The 17,742-nt window shown below is 38.5% G+C and overlaps 1 protein-coding gene across 2 annotated transcripts in view; it reads left to right on the top strand.

The window, feature by feature from the left end:
• cgnl1 (cingulin-like 1) overlaps positions 1-17,490 on the top strand; it is a 32,344-nt gene extending 14,854 nt beyond the window's left edge. For both annotated transcript variants that reach the window (XM_041984383.1, XM_041984382.1), the window contains exons 9-19: positions 7,033-7,239; positions 7,371-7,475; positions 7,550-7,702; positions 8,078-8,248; positions 11,765-11,926; positions 12,095-12,184; positions 14,785-14,868; positions 15,075-15,199; positions 15,463-15,571; positions 15,739-15,902; positions 16,021-17,490. In XM_041984383.1, coding sequence (XP_041840317.1) covers positions 7,033-7,239; positions 7,371-7,475; positions 7,550-7,702; positions 8,078-8,248; positions 11,765-11,926; positions 12,095-12,184; positions 14,785-14,868; positions 15,075-15,199; positions 15,463-15,571; positions 15,739-15,902; positions 16,021-16,171 — 1,521 coding nt within the window. In that variant the 3' untranslated portion in view covers positions 16,172-17,490. The remainder of the gene's footprint in view (positions 1-7,032; positions 7,240-7,370; positions 7,476-7,549; positions 7,703-8,077; positions 8,249-11,764; positions 11,927-12,094; positions 12,185-14,784; positions 14,869-15,074; positions 15,200-15,462; positions 15,572-15,738; positions 15,903-16,020) is intronic.
• Positions 17,491-17,742: the final 252 nt, after the last annotated feature.

The following is a 17,742-nucleotide window of genomic DNA, read 5'->3' as shown; positions in this document are numbered from 1 at the left end:
CCTGGTTTAAAAAAAAAAACCAAACGAACAGCGTTAATTAAATAATGCATTAACTTGATAACGTGTTAATGTGCCTGGCCCTTATATATTATTTTTGTTGAATTTTTTAAACATTTTCTTAAAGGGCCAAATAAAGACTAGAATTTTCTTCCCTTTTACTTTGGGTCGGGCTTTAAATTGGTTCATTTAGTACAGTGCTCACCTTTTAGACTGTATGATTGATTTTCATATAGTAGGAATACATTGTTTTTAACACATTTTTCTTTATATTTCATTAGAATATTGACTTAGAAACAGTATTCTAACGGCACACTAACTGATTATACTGACAGAAATACATTTTGTGCAGTGTCCTCCAGGCTTCACCGTTGTCCATTCTCTACTTCTATCAGCATAGTATGAAGTACAACTTTATCCCATTTGGAAAATAAGACATTTCTGTGATCTACTGCATTCACATTTCCTCATTCAAAGACTAATTTATATTCCACATTTTCGCCACAAAACATATCACATTGTAACATAGTAAGTTTCACATTTTTACAATAAAACTTATCATGTTATAACATCATAAGATCCCAATATTTTTTACTTAGGGTGGCAGCCTCATGTTTCCGTACTTATTCACAGTAAAGAGGGCGTAGTATGATGATTGTCGCTATGACTTGTGGTGACAATGATTAAATCAAGTCAGGGGGATGATTAAAGGACAAAAAAAGTGATCTTAGAAAACTGTTTTCCTGCATCTTTTCTAAGTCTTGGGTTTATATTGGCTAGGGCTATAACAAATGATTATTTTGATAATCAACTAGTCACTAATTATTTTGATTAGTCTAGACTAATTGGATCGTATGTAAATTGTAGCTTATCTGCTCTTATATAACCATCATAATTTGTTAGTCAAACATGACTGCTGTTAAAACTTTACAGCAAACACATGGCACATGTGCTAAGGGTAATGAAATTGCCATCAGTACTGTTAACATTACAGCTATTATTACAAGTAAGTAGCTCACTGTTGACGTTAATGTTAGCAGCTAACTAGCCAATCAGCTTACCGAGATGACTGTACCTCTTGTCAGAAACTGAATCAGCTACCATATACTTCCTTTTAAGATGCTCGTGCATCACCGTTGTCTGCCATGGAAGGCAAGTTCTACCTTGCAGATTTTGCATTGCACATCGTTCATTTTTTCAAAATGCTCCCAAACTCTGGAGCTCCGTTGCCGTCTCGCCATAATACTGTTGTTTGGGTGTGACTTTTCCAGTGATGTCGCAGCTGACCCTGATTGCCACTACTGTGCATGTGCGTGAAAGACAGACAAGGCAGCGGAAGGTATAACGGCAGCTTTGAGAGAAAAACAAAGCTTCAAAAAATAAACAGTGATGTTGAATATGAAATTAGTTGCCAGCTATTTTGGTAGTCGATGTAATCATGACTAATCAACAAATCTTGGCAGCCCAAATATTGGCATTAGGGATCGGCCGATGGATTATTATTTTTTTTTCTTTTTCATAATGGACTTAGACAATGGCTGATACAGGCTGCTGATTTTCTTGAGCGAATATTTAAAACATTAACTGCTTTTGTGCCCTCAATTTACATCATAAAATGACAATAATATATTAGAAGTCTCGTTTTTTTTTTTTTTAACATTTATTAAAAATTAAAGTTCTTAATCCTCCCAGTTTAGAAGCTATAGGTTATAATGGAGGATACAGAGACACTCTGCTTTTTCTCCCGTCAGCCTGTACTGGCTCCCGTAGGTAATGATCTGGCTGCATGAACTGCTCTTCCTCCTTATAAGTCTCCTCAGAAGTTGGCCTGTGTGCCAACGAATTCCTATTAAATAACATGAATAACAAGTATGAGGAACCACCGATGGGTGAACAGCTGCTGTTCTCTCATCTGCAACTCACAAAAATTGTCCTGTTTGACTTTACCTTCAGAATAAAACTGTTCTGATGAATATACCTCTGTGCTAAATCTTTGTTTCGTCATTAGATGCAATTAACAAAAGAATGGCCAAGATAGTCATTTTGACCATTTTGAAAAGTGCATATTCAATAACTGTCAAATAAAAAATAGTCCCTGACTTTTCCTAAAACTACGTAATTTTCATTAAAACAAGTTTTAATAATTAGTATGTAAGGGACAGAAGAAGTATAATCATTTTCTGGCCACAGGATATTTTCATCACAGGGGACTTTGCGCTGCTCTATTTTTAAACTCCCGGCATTCTGGATCAGATCATGTGGAAGTATTCTGTAAAAGGTGGGATGCAGAGATGAATCAATGCTGTATTTTACATCATACTGGACCTTGCACTGAAACCCAGCAGCTCAGAGGGGTTTAGTTAGCTGGCAGAAGAACGTGCAGCACAGATTATGAGCCAGAAATATTTTTGCCTTCTTTCTGCATCGCAGTCGCATCAACCACATGCATGTGTTTTTTTTTTGCTTTTTTTTTCTCCCTAGTAATGCGCTGCAGCCACTTCTAGACGTCATAGAATAAAACAAGATGGTTTGTAACTCAATGTAGTTTTGACTCTACTGAAACTTCTATTTCACTATATAGATCAGTGGAAAGTAACTTATCTGTTATATCAGCTGATCACTCTGATCGATCAGCTGCTGCATGAAATCACTTTGCTGTCAGAGCTCTGAAAACGCTGATGGCGTACAAGATTATTTCATAACAAATTTAATTTCCTTTAGAGCACTCAGTGCTGAAAGTTTAAAACTTACCATTGTTTTGAAGCTGATGCAGCAGGCTTTCCACCAGCACTCTGCTAGTGGGGGAGGAGTAATGCATACTCTGCTCAAGACTGCAGCGTCTTCAAGAGCGCAGAGCTGCCTTTTTTTAAAAATCACGCCGATGCGCAGCCACGTATTGGTTGATGCCGATACTTGTAAAAAAAAAAATGCAATTATCGGCCCGATATATCGGCTAGCTGATGCATCAGTCGATCCTTAATTGGCATAATTTGGTCTCTGTAATTCCATTATTCCCCTGCAAATGTGCAGTTTGGCTGTGCACAGAGATTCTTTTAAAAGCTGGTGTCTGTTTTCTATTTCCTAGAGGGGAGGACAAGATTTGATTACACCCTAGACCAAAGAGAAGCCAGGGCTCATCAGCTGTCACATTTTAATTTTTGCATCAATCCTTCCATTCAGGCCACAGCAGACCTCCCTTTGCTTGAAACCTCAGGTCTGGATACTTTTTTTCTGTTTTATTTATACTTTTTATTACTTTGTTTTAGAGATGCTTTTGTATTTGTAACACATCGTCTTTTAGTTGGTGAAGCAAAGTTTTTTTGTCAGTTTTTTTTATGTCTTTTCTTATCCCTTCTCTCTTATATCCATTTTTTTCCTTGAATGGATCTTTGACTATCTTGTATTACCCAATGATTTAGTAGTTGTAAAGCCAGCAAATACACAGTATATGTCATACACTTATCTTTGGCTGTCTTGTGCACTGACAGTACAGGAGAGTTAGAAGGCTGACAAGAACCAGCCACATATATTTGCAAAGCTTTAAGTTCTTTGTCCAGACTGGAGCTAAAACTAATATGTTTAGTGAAAAGTCAACTAAAGACGGAAACTAAAAGTTTATGTGAAACTCAAACTAGCATCAACTCCAGTTGATGCATCTTCATAGTGTAGAGGCCATTGAATGAATCTGAATACAAAATAAATAAATAAAAACAGGAGTCTGCAGATACTTATTGTGCAGCAGGTCATGAAGTGTAGATATCGTTTTGCAATTTGTCTAGAGGCGTTGTGATGGCTGCATCCAGAATATTAGTTTACTCAATTAAGTTTAACAAACAGATATTAAGTTTATTAATATAAGGTTTCTAAGGTACTTTAACTTCATCATATTTATTATAGATTGCTTATTATTTTTACATGAATTTTAAGTGACAAGAAAGTAAAGAACTAATCAGCAGTTCTATTGGCAGCATGTGTGTTGCATGCTGTGTTGTGCATTTTTCCGTTGGTTTTGCAGATACAACAAATTGGAAAAAACATCTTCATCCTCTGTTGTAAATAAAAGAAAAAGAAATAAAACATAGCAAAATGCAAGCAGAACAACCTCAGTAATGGGGAGGGGAAAGAAATTATCTTGTTAATAGTAGGCGGTGTGGAAATTATGTGACTCTGGAGTGTGTGTACCTCTATAATGCCTTTTGTAGCTACTGTGTTTTTTAAGATGAATCTCTTATATCTTATAAAGTAACTTATCTTTGATATAAAGTCCATAGAAGTTACTGGGGAGTCGAACATGCAGGATGAAGCAGTCAGTTTGACGGTTGCAGGTTTCTTGTAGTTGTGTTTGATTTAAGTTCTTTGTTTGTCTCAAGCCACAGCACACAACCTGGGACACCCACATCACTTCAGCACTTTCTGCTGCGCTTCAAAGACTCCAGGAAGTTAATGTGCAACTCTGAATAAACAGTTCGAGCACACGTGAGGACCCAAGTTAAACTTTTGAGTTTAAGGAAGAGGGGGACAAATGGACCGTTCAGCATAATATTAATATATATTCTTTTATGACACTGTACTAACACACTTAAGTAGGTTTGCATTGTTAGTCTATATATATATGAGGATCACAAAGAATTCTGCAGAAGAGATTAATTAAACAAATCATTATCTAATAACAAATAAAGTCATTTGTTGCCACTGGCTAAACTTAAATAATGCTTTATTACATTTTAAAGAATGATTAACCCTTTTTAATTTTGAAGAACAAAAAAAAAAAAACAATAAGTGAAACTGTGGAATGCATTTTCCCTTCATGCTTTTCTAACATATTACAAAAGCTGATCTTTCTACATCAGTATGCATTATGGTAAACCACCTCATTATAAATTAATGTTGCCAAAAAAAAAACAAAAACAAAAAAAAAAACAGGTTAACGTCACTGCATCCCCATCCTGCTTCCTCTTATAGACGGGAGAGTGTTATCTCTCTCTCTGGCTGGATGGCTTTGTTCATAGTTTTAACACATGCGAGCCAATGTGGGAAGTGGGACAGGCAGAGAAGTATTGGGGCAGGAACTGTTGTGTGTTGTTAGGCTGGAGCACAAACACAATTCTGACAGACACTATCAGTGCTTTAGTATTACAGTGGAAGCTGTGTTACTCCCTCTACAACCTCTTTTCCTTTTTTCTTTTCAAGTTTAGTTGGCAGCATTCCATTAGTTTATGGTATACACATTTTCAAAGCTATGCAAGGAATTTGCTGGAAAGATCTGCTGGGCTTAGAGAGCAGCTGAATCAATCTGTAGTTTGTGTAATTGTGCCAGTTTAAGAGAGTATGCCTGGCAGCAATAATTAATTCAAGGCATCGTATCTATAAAATCGCTGCTTCTCTTTAAGTTTTTCTCAGCAAGGTAGTTATCTAACATGAACTGTCAATTGTTTGGGTAATCTAAAGCAGTGAGACAGTTCTACCTCCTGAGTTGGCAGTGTTGAGCTGTCCTTAACAAACTAAATGACAGTGAAGCAGTGATGAGGGCAGCTCTGTAGTGACATTAGAAACAGGTCTGACTGGCCTGCAGGCAGGGAGGCACCCATCATTTTCTTATGCAAGAGGCATCTGTGTTCATGGCCAACGATAACGAGATGAGCTGACCAGCAAACATTTAAGAAGTTGTAGCCTGACGAGTCAAGCAGTATCTCTATTTGGTATGTGAATGAGTAAGTTTCCACTTTAAAAGTGTGTACATTACAGTAATGCCCATTGACATTACAGTGTCTTTACTTGTTTTCTGGATGTGGATTAAAAAAAATTCCTTGTTTCCTTGTGGTGTTTTTTTTTTTCTTTTCTAATTCACATGTTGGCTTCACCTGATGAATAAGCATAAAAACGTGTCTTGGTATGAAGATGTCTGTGATAGTGGTTTTTGTTGCTCCTTTGTATGTCTGTGAGAACAAAACAGTTTTTAGCACAGCTGTGTGTTTGGAAACATCTTTCTTTTTCATTAGTGTGTCAGCAGGTGGATTACAACTTAATCAGTTGTGTCTTTATGTCAGAAGGGTGTGTATGTGTTTGTGTTTGTGTGTGTATGTGTGTGTGCTTTGCTGCATTTGTGCACTCTCACACATGTAATGTGGCTATGGTATGACCAATGTTTGTATGCATAACAAAGAGGAACCTGTGTTTGCATATAAACAGCATTGAACTTTAAATTTTCATTCTTTATTTGATTTAAGATCAAATTTTACTGGTTTCAGCTCTGTTTTATTGTCATTAACATGTAACAATATAGTTTGAAGGTGTGTTCTGTATATAAGGGTGTGTGGAAACCAGCCGCCACTGAGATGCAAACAGGGAATTGTCAAACCAGTTACATGACATTCCATCTCCACGTCAAAAAATTCTTGTTTGTAAACTAACCTTTGCAAATTTTCTGCTTACTGATGATGGTAGTAACTAGAAAGGGGGTTACAAATGAGGCCTATCTGTCATCTATTATACAGATCAAGTTGTGTGGTAAGTTTTCTTTGTCTCTGCCTCATTGTTTTGTGTGTACTGCCATCTTATCTCTTGCACAGCATTTCATTCTGACATGAGTTAAAGCACACTTTTAATTAATAGATTTTGCCATTGGAGAGCTCATAAGACTCCTTCTTCAACACTGGCACAAGTGCAAGCTAGCACCCTTTAATAATAATAATAATAAAACAGGTAAAAATAGGTAGTAGTCACAGCGTCATATAAGACTAGCATGTTTCCCCCTTAGCCTGCTGGCTCTTTGTGGCCTTCACTCAGCAGACATTAATGAAAGCTCAAATTTAGTTGCCTTCAACTGTGCTTTATTATGAAGTGTGAAAGAATTACATGAAGCCGTTGTTACTCTATGCCTCCACACCAACAAAGAGAAACAGAGCACTACAAATACCTTTTGTTATATGAGGCATTTGAGATGTACCATCATGCATCATTGTTCCACTTTCTGTTGAGTGTCACAGACTCCTGCTTCCTTTGAACTGAAGCCATGTGCCGCCTTCTGATCTGCAGAGCAGCACAGCAGTGGTCCGAGAGAAGGCCGAAGTGGAGGCAGCCAAGGGTGCAGCAGAGGGCCAAGCAGGAAGGCTGACCCAAGAAACTGAGCGACTGCGCAAGCATGCACACGAGCTTGAAAATGAGGTGGCCAAGCTCAACCGAATTATTGACGAAGCCAAGTTACAGGAGAGCAAGCTGGGAGACAAACTTGGCCGGCTACAGGTGAGTAGTCAAAATCAATTAAGAGAGTTTGAGGTGTAGAAGTGCCAAAGATGTCTTATTTATTTTATTGTTGGTTTTGTTCTGCTCTGTCACTAAATGGAAGTCGTATATGTTCATGATGTTATAAACAGAGAGAGAAAAAGCAACTGGAAGAGTCTTTGGCTGAAATTAAGGAGCAAGAAGAAGAGATGTCACGTGCCAACAGGGTGCTGACTGTCCGGCTGGAAGATGTACAGGTAAGATTAGAAATTATGCTTCACGCCATCCCTGATAAACTCCTCTTCACCATTTTTGTTGTTTCTGCCTGTAGAGGAATTTGGCAAAACTAAGCAGTGAACACAAAGAGCTGGAGGAGAGGTTACAAGAAGAGAGGACTCAGAAAGAGCAGTTTAAGAGCATGAAGAACAACATAGAGGATGAGAGGAGGCTGCTGGACTGTACCGTAGAGAAACTCCAGAGAGAAGTGAGTATCGCTCAGTCTTTAGTACATTAAGTAAGTGGTAACAACAGGAAAAGTGCTCATCTCACATGGTTGAAGTTTAGATCTGATTCTTAGATGTCAAAGTGCCTCAAAAAATCTGTGAGTCAAATAAAATCCTAACCGAAAGGTATTAAATTAAATTGTAAAAAACAGCACCTCGAGAAAGAGATTCTGCCTAAGAAAATAATAATTTCTAACACATTTTCTTTGAAGGAGACTGTTTTGATTTGTAGATTCAATTCAACATTTCAATAAAATCCTGTCAAATCAAATCTGGCCCTCCATTATTATACTTTCCTACTTTTCCCCACATTCCTTATTTTCTTTAACTTGCTTTTACCCCCACTCTGCACACAGATGAGTGATATCGTGGAGGCGTCTCAGTCGTCCACTCGCGAGCTGCAGGAGCAGATTGACATTTACAAAGAGAAGAACCGACTGGAGCTGACCGAGCTGAAGAGGCTTCTAAAAGAGCGAGGGCAGGAGCTGGAGAAGTACCAGCTGGCCATCAAAACCCTCCAAGAAGAGGTAAAGAGGACAGCAAGTCCTCTAACATAGCAGGCATTCAGAGATCAGATGCTGACTCGAATGCTGACACTGCTTTCGTAGTGTGAGACTGTGGTCAGAATATGGTCATCATTAGTCAGTCCAGCGAGGTCCTCCCATGTAGGATGGTATTGTTCTTACTCAACCAGCTGAGCTCTCCCTTTGACTTAATTTTCTCCTTTCAGAGAGTAATGTCATCAAATCAAATCAAAACTTTATTTATAAAGCACCTTTCTTACCACAGGCAACACAAAGTGCTTTACATGATTAAAAACATTTATGCATATTAAAAACAAAACAAAATGGAAATACATAATAGAAACACTCACCAAAATAAGATACACTCACCAAAATATTTCACATAGACGCACACATATGTACACACACACGCACACCAAGCAGCCCCCCTTCCCCATTCTATACAAACATGATTCTCTTATTTCTGTCTTGAACTGAATGTTATTATAAAATACTAAAAGTGATAATCATCTGGCCTGATGCTGCTGTCATGGGGATCCATCCACACCGGGGGCCAGTCCACCCATGTCTAACAGTGGCAACCACCCACATCAGGACAGACCGGAGCCCACACCACAGCCAAATGGCTGCAGTGCAGGGCCCCTGCCACCCCTATTGTTGCAATGACCGCGGCAGCAGCCCCCAGACCGAGTAGGCAAAACCCCCGGCGCGGAGGATCCCTACGAGGAAAACACTGGAGTTACAATTAAAATTAAACGGCATTAAGAAACAATAGGAACAGCTAAGAATGAATGAATAAATAAGTAAATGAATAAATAAATAAGAAGTACTGTTCAATAAAATGAAAATAAAATAACGTGAAATAAAATTATGTAAAATAAATTAAGATCAAATAAAATTTAGTTAAAAGCTAAGCTAAAAAGGTAGGTCTTAAGCCTGTTTAAAAACATCAACGTTCTCTGCAGCCCTGAGGCCCTCTGCCAGACTGTTCCACAGACGAGGGCTGTAACAGTGGAAAGAGGCCTCGCCGTATGTCTTGGTCCTCACCCTTGGTACAACTAAAAGGCCAGTACCAGAGGACCTCAGGGTCCGCGAGGGTTCATGACTTAAAAGAAGATCAGATAAATAAAAAGGCCCAAGACCATTAAGACATTTATAAACTACTAAAAGAACCTTTAAATCAATCCTGAAACTCACGGGGAGCCAATGCAGCGATTTTAAAACTAGTGTGATGTGTTCCCGCCCTCTGGTCCTCGTCAGTAGCTGTAGGTTTGAGATTGACTTTTTAGGAAGACCAGAGAGCAGGGCATTAGATTAATTTAATCTACTTGAAATAAAGGCATGCATCAGCACCTCTGTGCTTTGTTATTTTTGCTGCAGCCCACTTCCAGACTTCATAGAATAAAACATGGGGGTTTTTAACTCATTGGAGTTTTTACTCTACTGAAAGTCTATTTGACTTCACAGATCAGTGAACATCGACTTGCTTGCCTGTTTTGTTAGCTGATCACTCTGATCGATCAGCTGCTGTGTAAAATCATTCCGCTATCAGAGATCTAAAAACCGTAGATACAAGAGTATATTTCGTATCAAATATTATTTCCTTTAGTGCCCTCAGTAAAAACCTACAACAGACCGTAGCTGGAAGTTAGATCTGAAGGGGGGTGCGGTTCTTCCAGGAGAGCGTTAATGGCGTTCATTTACATGCGAACAAGTAGTTGATGAGGTGTTGATGAGCCGCAGGGGACTTCAGCCTTATGAACATTTTCATAGCTCTGGGAATTTTAGTGTCAAAACACAAAACATTGTGTTAAAGTAAAATATTATAGTCAAATCGTACAGGATTTCTGAATTATTTAAATGAACGTTTACCTAGTTCTAGAATTAATAGAAACACGGTGCTTTACTTTGTAATCTATAATGTTTGGCCATGAAGCCACACATGACCCCTCTGTGTTATTATTGGTCAGGGAGTTAATCTTTTTCAGCACTTTGGAATATAAAGACTGTTTTAGTTGAAAATAGGAATAGATGAATGTGGTTATGTTAGAAAGAAGGTGGTATATATAGTTTTATTTATACACCAAACATTTACTGAAGGAGGTCAGCCAGCCCAGATAATCTTCATGGTGGCCACACAGAAGCAATTTTACAGCTAAGTGTAAGAAAAATGCTTCAAGGGGGTGTGAGATGTAATGGTGCATAGGCATAACATCAAAGCAGAAATGGATTTAGTGCTACATTAAATATCTCTGTTTTCAGAACTCCCGCTTAAGCAGTCATCTACAAAGATCTGGCAGATTCTTGTGCTTTAGGGACCACTTTTATATACACTGTTATAATAGTAACAGTTTGTACTGTGTTAAATAGCTCACTTTGAGTTTTTAAATGACTATTTCAAAAAGAGGACAGATTAAGAAAAAAAAAAACACCAGTGAAAAGGACATTGTAATACTCACAAGTACACCTGCCTGGTTTAGAGAATTTTTTTAGAGAAGAAATTTAAATCATAGAAAGACGTTTTTGGTCATATAAAAGAATTGTGTTTGATAGACCTTACAGAGGCACTCAGTTTACCCAAGTAACCTTGTAAAATAAGACTGGCTCTGTTCATGATGAGATCTCCAGTGAGTACCTTGTCAGCAGAGAGGCTGGCAGGCTCTACACTTTAGCTTATAAAAAGGCCATCAGTTTCTTAATCAAAGGATTTTGTTAAAACTGCTCTTAGATTTTATTTCCTGAGCAGAGCTGCCTGCGACTCCATGATAAACTGCTCTGGATGTTTCTTATGTGACTTTTCAGCTGTCATGTGATGGACAGTAAAGTTCATATATCAGGTAAAGGTCAGTGTCCAGATTCTTCCTCTTGTCCTGTCTGCATCCCTGCTGATGTGTCTTTATTCAGCTGGCGTACAGGAAGAGGAGGATGTCGGCTCTGTGGTATCACTGTTGTGAAAGCCATGTTGACTGATTCACATCCTCCTTGTGCACCAGCTCTTCTGAGAATATGAGGACTGGTCTAGAAAGCTTTCTTTTCAAGTCCACCCATCTGAACTTTTCCCATTGATTTACCAAAGAAGCATGAAGCTGCCTTAGATTGAAATCTCTTTTTAAAGATATCTGGCAATGAAAACAATGTTATAACAGTGTTCATTTTCCACTTCAGACCTTTTTGCCACAGGATGCATGATTATCCATATACACTTGTTACTAAGCTTCAGCTTAGATTAAAGTATGGTATTTTTCTTTTTTATATATATTTACATGATGAAGAATTGAACAATCTTGCAACAATGGATAAATATTTGTGTTAGAAATTAGGTCAGATGCCACACCTACTGCAGAAGTCTCTATAGCATGCAGGGGGTTCCTTAATGAGGCGATGAGCCCACACTAAACCAGTTTCTAAGTCCAGAGACCAGAAATATTATTTCTAAACAGATATGAGGTAGGCATGGAGTCAGACATTAAAATGTGTAAGTAAAAAGCTAATATAATCATACACAGTTCTTCTTTTTAGCTGTCACTGCGAGAGGAGGACCTGCGGCAGAGTGAGAGGGAACGGGACGAGGCTGTTGTCAGGGAGAAGATGCTGGAGAAAAAGGTCCATGATCTGGAGGTGGAAGCTGAGACAAATGCACAAGCTAAAGACGACAAATCCAGACACATCAAACTCATGGAGGTACATAATGATGCCAAACAAAGCCACAACAAAGGTTTTAATGTAAAATTATTGCAAAAGGTCTTCATAATTTAAGAAACACTCTATTAGTGTATCCTCACCTGCCAATGACAAAACTAAATATTTTTGGAGAACAAAAATGACAGATACAGATACCTCTTTCTGCAGGACAGGATCGCTCAGCTGGAGCTGAACCTCAGTGAGGAGCATCAAAGTGAGGTTCAGCTTATGGACAGGATAGATAGAGGAAGAGAGCAGGTACACGCACACACTTCACACACAGTCATTATCAGTGGTCACTTGTCTCACTGACCTGTTGTTCTTGTTCACACAGATGTGTCTCTGTTCTGTCTTGGTCTGTAAATTATATCTAGAGCTCCTGTTGCTTTGTCTTCCACCTCTAACATCATGAGTACAGCTACTAATCTCCAAATGAAAGGAATCTTCATGAAACAGATATGCCCTGCAAGAGTTGCTGCATGCGATTCTCGTGCAGGTGTAAATGTCTGCATGTGGTCACTCTCAGCAGTCTGTGTCTCATGTGTTGTCCACACTTAAAATTCCTTTTTTTTCTCAAGTTTGGATAAAGTTTACAGGTTTATTGCTTCGTAAGATGATATTGCGTAATCATTCAGGTTGGTGGCTTGCCAGCATGGTCTGAGAGCGTCTATCCAATTTTCATGCATCAGTCACAAAAAGACCCTTCTTAATGCACCGCCAGAGCCAAAATTTGCAGGCTGCCAAATGTCTCAAGTTTTCAGCTTGTGGAGTTCACTTGGAAATTGCGTTCAGTAACTTCAGCTTGGGAACAAACTAGTTTAGTTTTACTTGCAAAGAAAATGCTCCAGTTTTCCTTCCTCTGTTACAAAGCTGCTGACAGAGGCACTGTGAAGTAGGATTTCAATAAGGTACATGTGCTTTTAGGAATGTTTGTTCATGGGAAGGCTCTTGCTAGTAAAAGATTGGATTTTAGCTTTGGAGTTTTGCTTCCTTGTGTCCATCATGCTTTTATGCAAGTGTGTACAGTTTGTTTAGTCTCAGTTTCTTTTGCAATGTCCTAATAGTAAATAATTAGTTACAAGTTCCTCTCGAGTTAGGGTTAAAACAACCTTTGGATTCCCAAGTGTATAGCCTTAGTGTGATAGAATGGAGTATTAAAATATTCTTAGATGTGTCCCTTCTTAAAAAAAAACCAAAACAAACAAAAACACTTTAGAAAGAAAGGGTGGCAATGTGACAAAGTGGCATTGGTTCAGCACGAGGCTGAGGTTGGTTGTCAAGGCAACGCTTAGCTTTGTGCAGTCAGAGAGGAATGGATTGAGTCCTAGTGGTGCATGTTTGTGAATGTGCATGTGCACACATGCCTTGCGGGTGTGTGCAAGTGTGTGCACTCTAATGTCTGTGGGGAGGAGATGGTGGGGGGTGTATGGCTATTGGGTGGCGGAGTGGTGGGGTTGCAGCAGAGGCAGCAGGAAGAACACCTGCGTCTCTCCTGGCACCAGGTGCTCCTCTCCTGTCTAAATGAGAGTAATCTCCCCTCTCCTCTCCTGCCGTCTCTCACAAAGCAGATTAGTTTCGCTGCATGTTCCAGTCTGCTGATTCAGCTCCCTCAAGCACTGTGCTGGCTGCACCAGTTATAGGAGACATCGTTCATCAGAGCAGCCCACTGTCACCCACTAATTGGCATAAAATATCACCAATTCTAAGCTCCTTTCACCAAGAAAGAACCATCACTGTTGTATCGATTAGTTTTCATTCTCCACTCTTTTGGACCAGGCTATCACTGAGCAGTCATGCTTGTGGAGTCATGACTCTCTGAGCTGATACGCGATGCCACCAGTATTATAGGAGCAGTTTGACATTTGGGAAATTAATTTTAGCATATTTTTGAGACCTAGATGATATGATTCTTTGTAAATAAAAAATAGGTTTGTAAATTTTCTGTACATAAAAAAGATAAAAAAATGACACTATCAATCGATCTTAATGTTTTTTCCAAAGACACAATGTAAACCAGGTGGTAATAGGTGCATTTTACTATTTTAGGGTAGGGCAAGGATAGCTGTTGTTTTTTCCCATAAAACTAGCAGTTTACAGGTGATGACTTTGTATTGATACATTACAAAGTATAATTACCCTCACATGCTTGCTTAACTGAACTCAAATGACTAAACCAATTAAATAATATGTCATTATGCTATCAGGATTTGGTATATTGATATGGAGAACAGCTATGATCAAAATTAAATTTTTATATTGTTACGTAGATCAAGAGTTAATTATTTTCTTACCCAAAATACAAAACTTGTTGTGTTGTGATAACTAGTTATGTTGTTATTTTTGCATTTATGTGAGTGACTGAGGCAGGGAAGTGAGTCAGCCACTCAACTTTCCATACAGAATTATCGGCCTCATGACCTCAGCAAACAGAAACAGGTTTTCTGCCCGTGTATGGATCAGCTGTTGTAACAATAAACTTATTAACAGAAATCATATGCGATCAAATGAACTAGACAATTTTTAAGTTCCACTCGAAACATCAGACTATATACAACCGACAGCCTTTAATCTAACTTTGAAAGCCCACATTCACATATTCTTGAGAGAAGCCACTGTTTGCTACAACCCTGAGATTAGGCATGATGGTAGAAACAAAAGGTGGAATGCAGTCAAGTAAGAAAATCCAGCTCACCAATTAGAAGACCTCTTACAGGATTCATGCTTCTATTGTGCAGCACATTGACTCACTGACTGTTACAGTGGTTCCTGTTGTGGGCGAGACTCTGAGAGTCTGCAGATAATTGTAGCCAGACTGTGTGGGACTGTAGCGATGATAGATTCTGGACTCGGCTTGACAGGTGGAGCAGATGAGGAATGAACTCCTGCAGGAGAGGGCTAGCAGACAGGACCTGGAGTGTGACAAGATGGCTCTGGAGAGACAGGTACACACTCACCTGTCTGGAACATAACAACTACACACTGTGTTACTTGGATCAAATCACATACTCGTTCCATCCATTTTCTCATCATTTTTATTGGTTGTATCCATTCTCCCTTCAATTTCATTGTTTGTTTTTTGTGCAGAGATACTGTGTTAAAAGTGTACTTTTGTGAAACCGCTTACTACCTCCCTCTTCATGCTCTCTAGAATAAAGATTTGAAGGCCAGAGTGACTCATCTAGAGGGTTCCCACAAGTCCAACAAAGAGGGACTGGTGTCCCAGCTTGAGACTCGCATACAGGAGCTGGAAGAGAGACTGGAGGGGGAGGAAAGGTGAGGAGAGTCCAGCTGGGAGAGGATTTGAAATGCTTTTGCTGAAAAGTAGCAAGTTTCATTCAACTGGGGTTGACGGTATTTGTACTTGGACACTATTTAGGAGTCAGAGTTGGTACTTATTGAGCAAAGGGAACTAATTTGAATCTCAGTAATAAAACCAAGGAAAAAATCTGACCAGCTCTTCATTATTTGAATGAAAAAACTGAATACACGGCAGAATGCGGCACTGCATTTAAAGGATGATGATGCATGTGTTTCAGGGAGCGAGCTAATCTGCAGCTGGCAAACCGCAGACTAGAGAGAAAGGTAAAAGAGATGATGATGCAAGTCGAAGAGGAACATCAGACAATGCAAGATCAAAAAGACCAGGTATGTAAAACACACCCTCATAGAGTTATTTAACTCAATTTTCTATAGATCATAGATTGAATTAAATCAGTGGATTGAATAATAACCTGATGAGTCTGCTGACCAAACAGCAAAGTTAGCTGAACTTTGTTGAACCCCCGGGACATTTTTAAAAATTTTTTTTTTAGTTGAATTTACGTCTAAAAGCCCTGAAGAGGCAGATGAATGAGGCTGAAGAGGAGATTGATCAACTGGAGCACAGCAAGAAGAAGCTGCAGAGAGACCTGGATGAGCAACAGGAGGCCAATGAGCAGCTCCAGAGCCAGCTCAAAGCTCTGAGGAGTGAGATCAGGTGAACACATGAGACCCAACCCATCATTCATCATAAGTAGAGCAGTACTTTGATATAAAACACTGTTAAAAACTGCATTGTCAGTGTCTTTATTATAATCATTTAATCTCTGATCAAGGCGTAAGAGCTCCTCTGCTCCACTACTCAACAATCTGGACGATGACGATGATGATGACGTCAGCACTGATGGGGAGACATACTTCAGCTCGTCCTCGGGATACAAGCGTTCCTCAAGTCAAGACAACCTCTTGTTGACGTTTCCTCGGTAAAAATATATATAATAAAGCTTCTTTTAATGTGCCAATGTTGGACCAAATGTGGGACATTCATATCGTTCTTTTGTAGATATCAGTGCGTTTATCTGGGTAAATATTGAGACTTTCCAGCTCAGTCAATATTATTACTCCCCCCCCCATCTTAATCTTGTGTCAAGCCGTGCTCATCACCTCCTGGATTTTAATTCTGCGTGTCGTCTTGATTTGAATTAATTCACACAGTATTATTTGAGCAGCTTTTATTAATGGATAAAATCAAAACAATTTTGGTGAAGCCTGCGCTCAAGAAATTGTCTGTACTCTTTAATTTGATAACTCTTCATTTGCTCATTCATTTCTACTCTCCAGCATTACAATTTCTGTTCTAAGTGGATTTTGCTTGTGAATAAATATTCTAGCTGTAGTGAACTTCAATACAGATTCTTGATTGCCCAGTAAAGCCGTACAACCAGTACTTCCCATATCAGTAATATGAAGTAACTTACTCTGCCTATCATATTTTAATCACACAAATGATTCTTGAATATACCTTTTGTATTGTCCAGTTATATGAATAAATATATACTTTTTTTTAAAATCACTAAATGAACAATGAATCCGAATATATGAAGTGAATTTTTCCAGGAAGCTTCTTTAATTTATTCATAGCTGAATTTGCAAAGTCTTTGCTTAATGAGATTTTTTTTATTTTAGGGAGCAGTAAATGAGGGACTTTGTATACATATGTTTTTATACAGTTTTATATCTTTGATGAACAGTTTTAGCTTATCAATTTGTTTGTAATCACCTCAAGACTTTTGTTATTGACTTATCCAAGATGTCTTTTAATACAAGAGGCTTCACAGAATTCCTTGTATGTTTTCTGGAGTCCTTTTTCTGTTGAATTGAGACTGATGCTGAATGAGCTGTGTATCGCTTAAATAATCGAACAAAGCTGTAAATATTAAGACAATTTTGTCTTCACAGACGTTTTTATACTGGAAATTTTTGATTTAACTTTTGTCTCTGATTATTTCTCTGTCAGCTAAGGAAAGCCTTAATACTGAACATGGTTTAAGTCGTACAGTTTAACCTTAAACGTGTTTTTAAATTGTGCGCAGTTCACATTAAAGCCCACTGCATCCTTTTCTTTAACCGAATGAAGTAAATGAATGAGATAAACTGACAATCGATAATTTGCACTCTTTGTTGGCTCTGCGCTGAAATCTGATGCCTGGTGAAGGACACTGTTTCCTGCCACTGCCTCTCTGTACTCAACTGTATTCTCATAAATCCTGCTGAGATGAAAATAAAGTTCATTTTAGTTACTCTAATGGGCTGTTTGCTTGGTTAATATCCTTTAGCAACTTATATTTAAGACCCACAAAAATGCCCTGTCTTTTACTGTAAAGTCATATTTTTACTGAAGACTGAAAGTCTTAGTATCAGGCTTCAGAAAATTAAAGAGTAAAATGTTTTGTGTAGTTTCCATCTCTCAAAAATCAAGTTTATATGTACAAGTGTTAAATCAAATTTGTAATATCTTCTAATATCAAACAATATTCGGAGCAAAGAAGCTCACGTTT

This window comes from Melanotaenia boesemani, chromosome 1, assembly GCF_017639745.1.
Source record: "Melanotaenia boesemani isolate fMelBoe1 chromosome 1, fMelBoe1.pri, whole genome shotgun sequence".
Taxonomy (NCBI): domain Eukaryota; kingdom Metazoa; phylum Chordata; class Actinopteri; order Atheriniformes; family Melanotaeniidae; genus Melanotaenia; species Melanotaenia boesemani.
This window is presented reverse-complemented; position numbering and strand designations above follow the sequence as displayed.